We start from the raw sequence: 2,500 nt of genomic DNA on the forward strand, positions 1-2,500 counted from the left end.
TGTGTGTGTGTGTGTGTGTGTGTGTGTGTGTGTGTGTGTGAAATGCCCAGGGCCAGGACTTGAGCTGGATGAGTGCTCTGCTTACTGTTTGGAGAGCTTAGTGACATCCAGAGACAGACGAGCTCTTTTCTCTATCATTTTCTCCCATCCCAGAATGTTTTTCCTTTGAAGAAGGAACCTCTTTCCCCCTGAATACTCCCTGGTCAGGACCTTCACTTCAGGCAACATAGAGCTTTGGGTTGACTTTACAGTATTAGCTCATTTGAAATAGAGAATAAGTCACCTCCACACATAGGTTAGGAGCAGTCCAGTGATGGTTCTCCAAAAAAGGGATTCTAAACCTAGGGAGGAAAAGGCAGATATGCTACGTTCTGAAGCAATAAGGTTCTGTTGGTGGTATACAAGGATCCCGTCACACTACTGAGAGTGGGTTTTGTGGACATTCTATAGCCTAAATTGAGAAAAAGATCATATATATGCTTTACAGTATAGTCTATCAATATTATTTTGAAATGGGAAAATTCTCTTCATAGTGCAAAAAAATATTGATGAATTGACCATATGAAATGTCTTGGTGATAGGAGTTTAGTAACTTAAGGTTGAATCTTCGAGTGTGTACCCCACTAGGTATTTAAAGAAAGGTAGGTGTGCATGTGTGTATGTATGTAGTAGTAATAGTAGTAGTAGGTGCATATGAACACACATGTTCAAAATCACGATAGAACCTGCTAGGCTTAAAAATGGCCACTTATTTTTCCCTACTTCTTCAAACTCTTTTTAATTTTTCCTTTTTATTGCTTGGCTAAATAACAGACTGTATATAAACACCAAGATGTAATTTCAGATTGTGTGTTATATATATATTGTAATATTTTTACTAATAACCAAATTAGCAAGTATATGCTATAAAAGCAAAATTAATCCATCATTTAAAGGAGTGTTTCTCAACTTCTGTGTCTCAATCCTCACAGGGGTCACATACCAAATATTCTGCATGTCAGATATTTGCATTATGATTAATAACAATAGCAAAATTACAGTTATGAAGTAGCAATGAAATAATTTTATAGTTAGGGTCACCGCAGCATGAGAAACTCTATTAAAAGTAGAGTTGCAGCATTAGGAAGGTTGGAACCACTAATCTAAAAGGTAATTTGCAACAGAAAAATGGACATTCTTATAGAGAAGAAATTTGACATGTGAATTTTTCAAAAGAGTATCTAGTATAAAAATCTTATTTATGTTCAAATATGAAAATTTTGTATTATAAAATGATTTTTCTCATTATTTTAGATGTTATATTTTCTCTCCCATACCTTTACAAATGACTACTAATTCAGTATACGATATGTGTTTACTTTTGTAGTTAAAACAGAGCCAATGAGCAGCAGCGAAATAGCTTCAACAGCAGCAGACGGGTCTTTAGACAGTTTCTCAGGTTCAGGTAAGGAACAAAAATTCGATTTTCCCATTCGCACTAAGCATTGTTTTTCCGAGTTTATTATATGACTATGTGTGTTTATGTAAGTGAGTATTTGCAGATACAGCTGTAAGATACAGCTTTCCTCCAAATAGCACATGAACAGTTCCAGGCTTTATGTTCCCTCTGATGTGTTTGCAAGTAACATTAGTTTCCAAAGAAGAAGGTAAATGGACTTTTCTTCTCCTCTCTTCAACAAAATTAACTTTATATGTGGATGATGCTTCCCTGTTTATTCGTATCATTTTTTTTTTTCCGATCATGCAAGTCTGCGTAGGCAAAATTTGACTCTTGAAAGCATCTTAAGTAAATTTAGTACCATCAAGCGCGACTCTCCTCTGAAGGGGCTCTACGGGAAACAGTGTGGTATTCCGAGTTAGTTTTCCTTACTCCCACACTAGCACATCCTCTAGAAAGCAACACGCACTTCACGTCTGTCAGAACAGACATATTCTGAAGAACTTGATGGTGGCATAACCTCCTTTGAGACCTTTGCCACACACTTGCCGTGACACCCAGAGTGGATTATTTTATGAAGAATGATTTCTGTCAGAAGCAGTCCTTAAGTTGTATACCTTTGTTGTATTGTCTGCTATAGGTTTAAGGTCTGCTCTGTTTTTAAGATGTGTATTTTAGAAGTATCCTGCCTTCTCAGATTTATGACTGATGGTCAAGTTCTTAGAACCATATATTTACAACATACCACAATGGAAAGAACCTACATGCAGATATAAAATTAATTATACATGCACAATTTTGGTACTAATGATATTGGATGGGAGCAATAAGAAAATAACAGAGTGCATTATGTCAGTTTCTTCTTTCAAAACATATGTGATGGGATATGGCTCCTCCCAGGCAATGTGATTTGTGCCATCACAAATTCATAGATATATGAAAATGGTCCCAGTTCAGGGCTTAATGGGATGAACAACTGAAAAATTACCCTAGTGGTTTGGCAGTAGCAGAGGGAAGAACCAAGGTTGAAGAGCATCCACATGGGGATCTGGTAGAGGTTAG

At 36.6% G+C, this 2,500-nt stretch overlaps 1 protein-coding gene across 7 annotated transcripts in view; it reads left to right on the forward strand.

Moving 5' to 3' along the window:
* Eya1 (EYA transcriptional coactivator and phosphatase 1) overlaps positions 1-2,500 on the forward strand; it is a 149,071-nt gene that overhangs the window by 27,393 nt on the left and 119,178 nt on the right. For all 7 annotated transcript variants that reach the window (XM_021221951.1, XM_021221950.1, XM_021221952.2 and 4 more), the window contains one exon: positions 1,367-1,444. In XM_021221951.1, coding sequence (XP_021077610.1) covers positions 1,367-1,444 — 78 coding nt within the window. The remainder of the gene's footprint in view (positions 1-1,366; positions 1,445-2,500) is intronic.

The sequence above is a fragment of the Mus pahari genome, chromosome 22 (genome assembly GCF_900095145.1).
Source record: "Mus pahari chromosome 22, PAHARI_EIJ_v1.1, whole genome shotgun sequence".
NCBI lineage: Eukaryota > Metazoa > Chordata > Mammalia > Rodentia > Muridae > Mus > Mus pahari.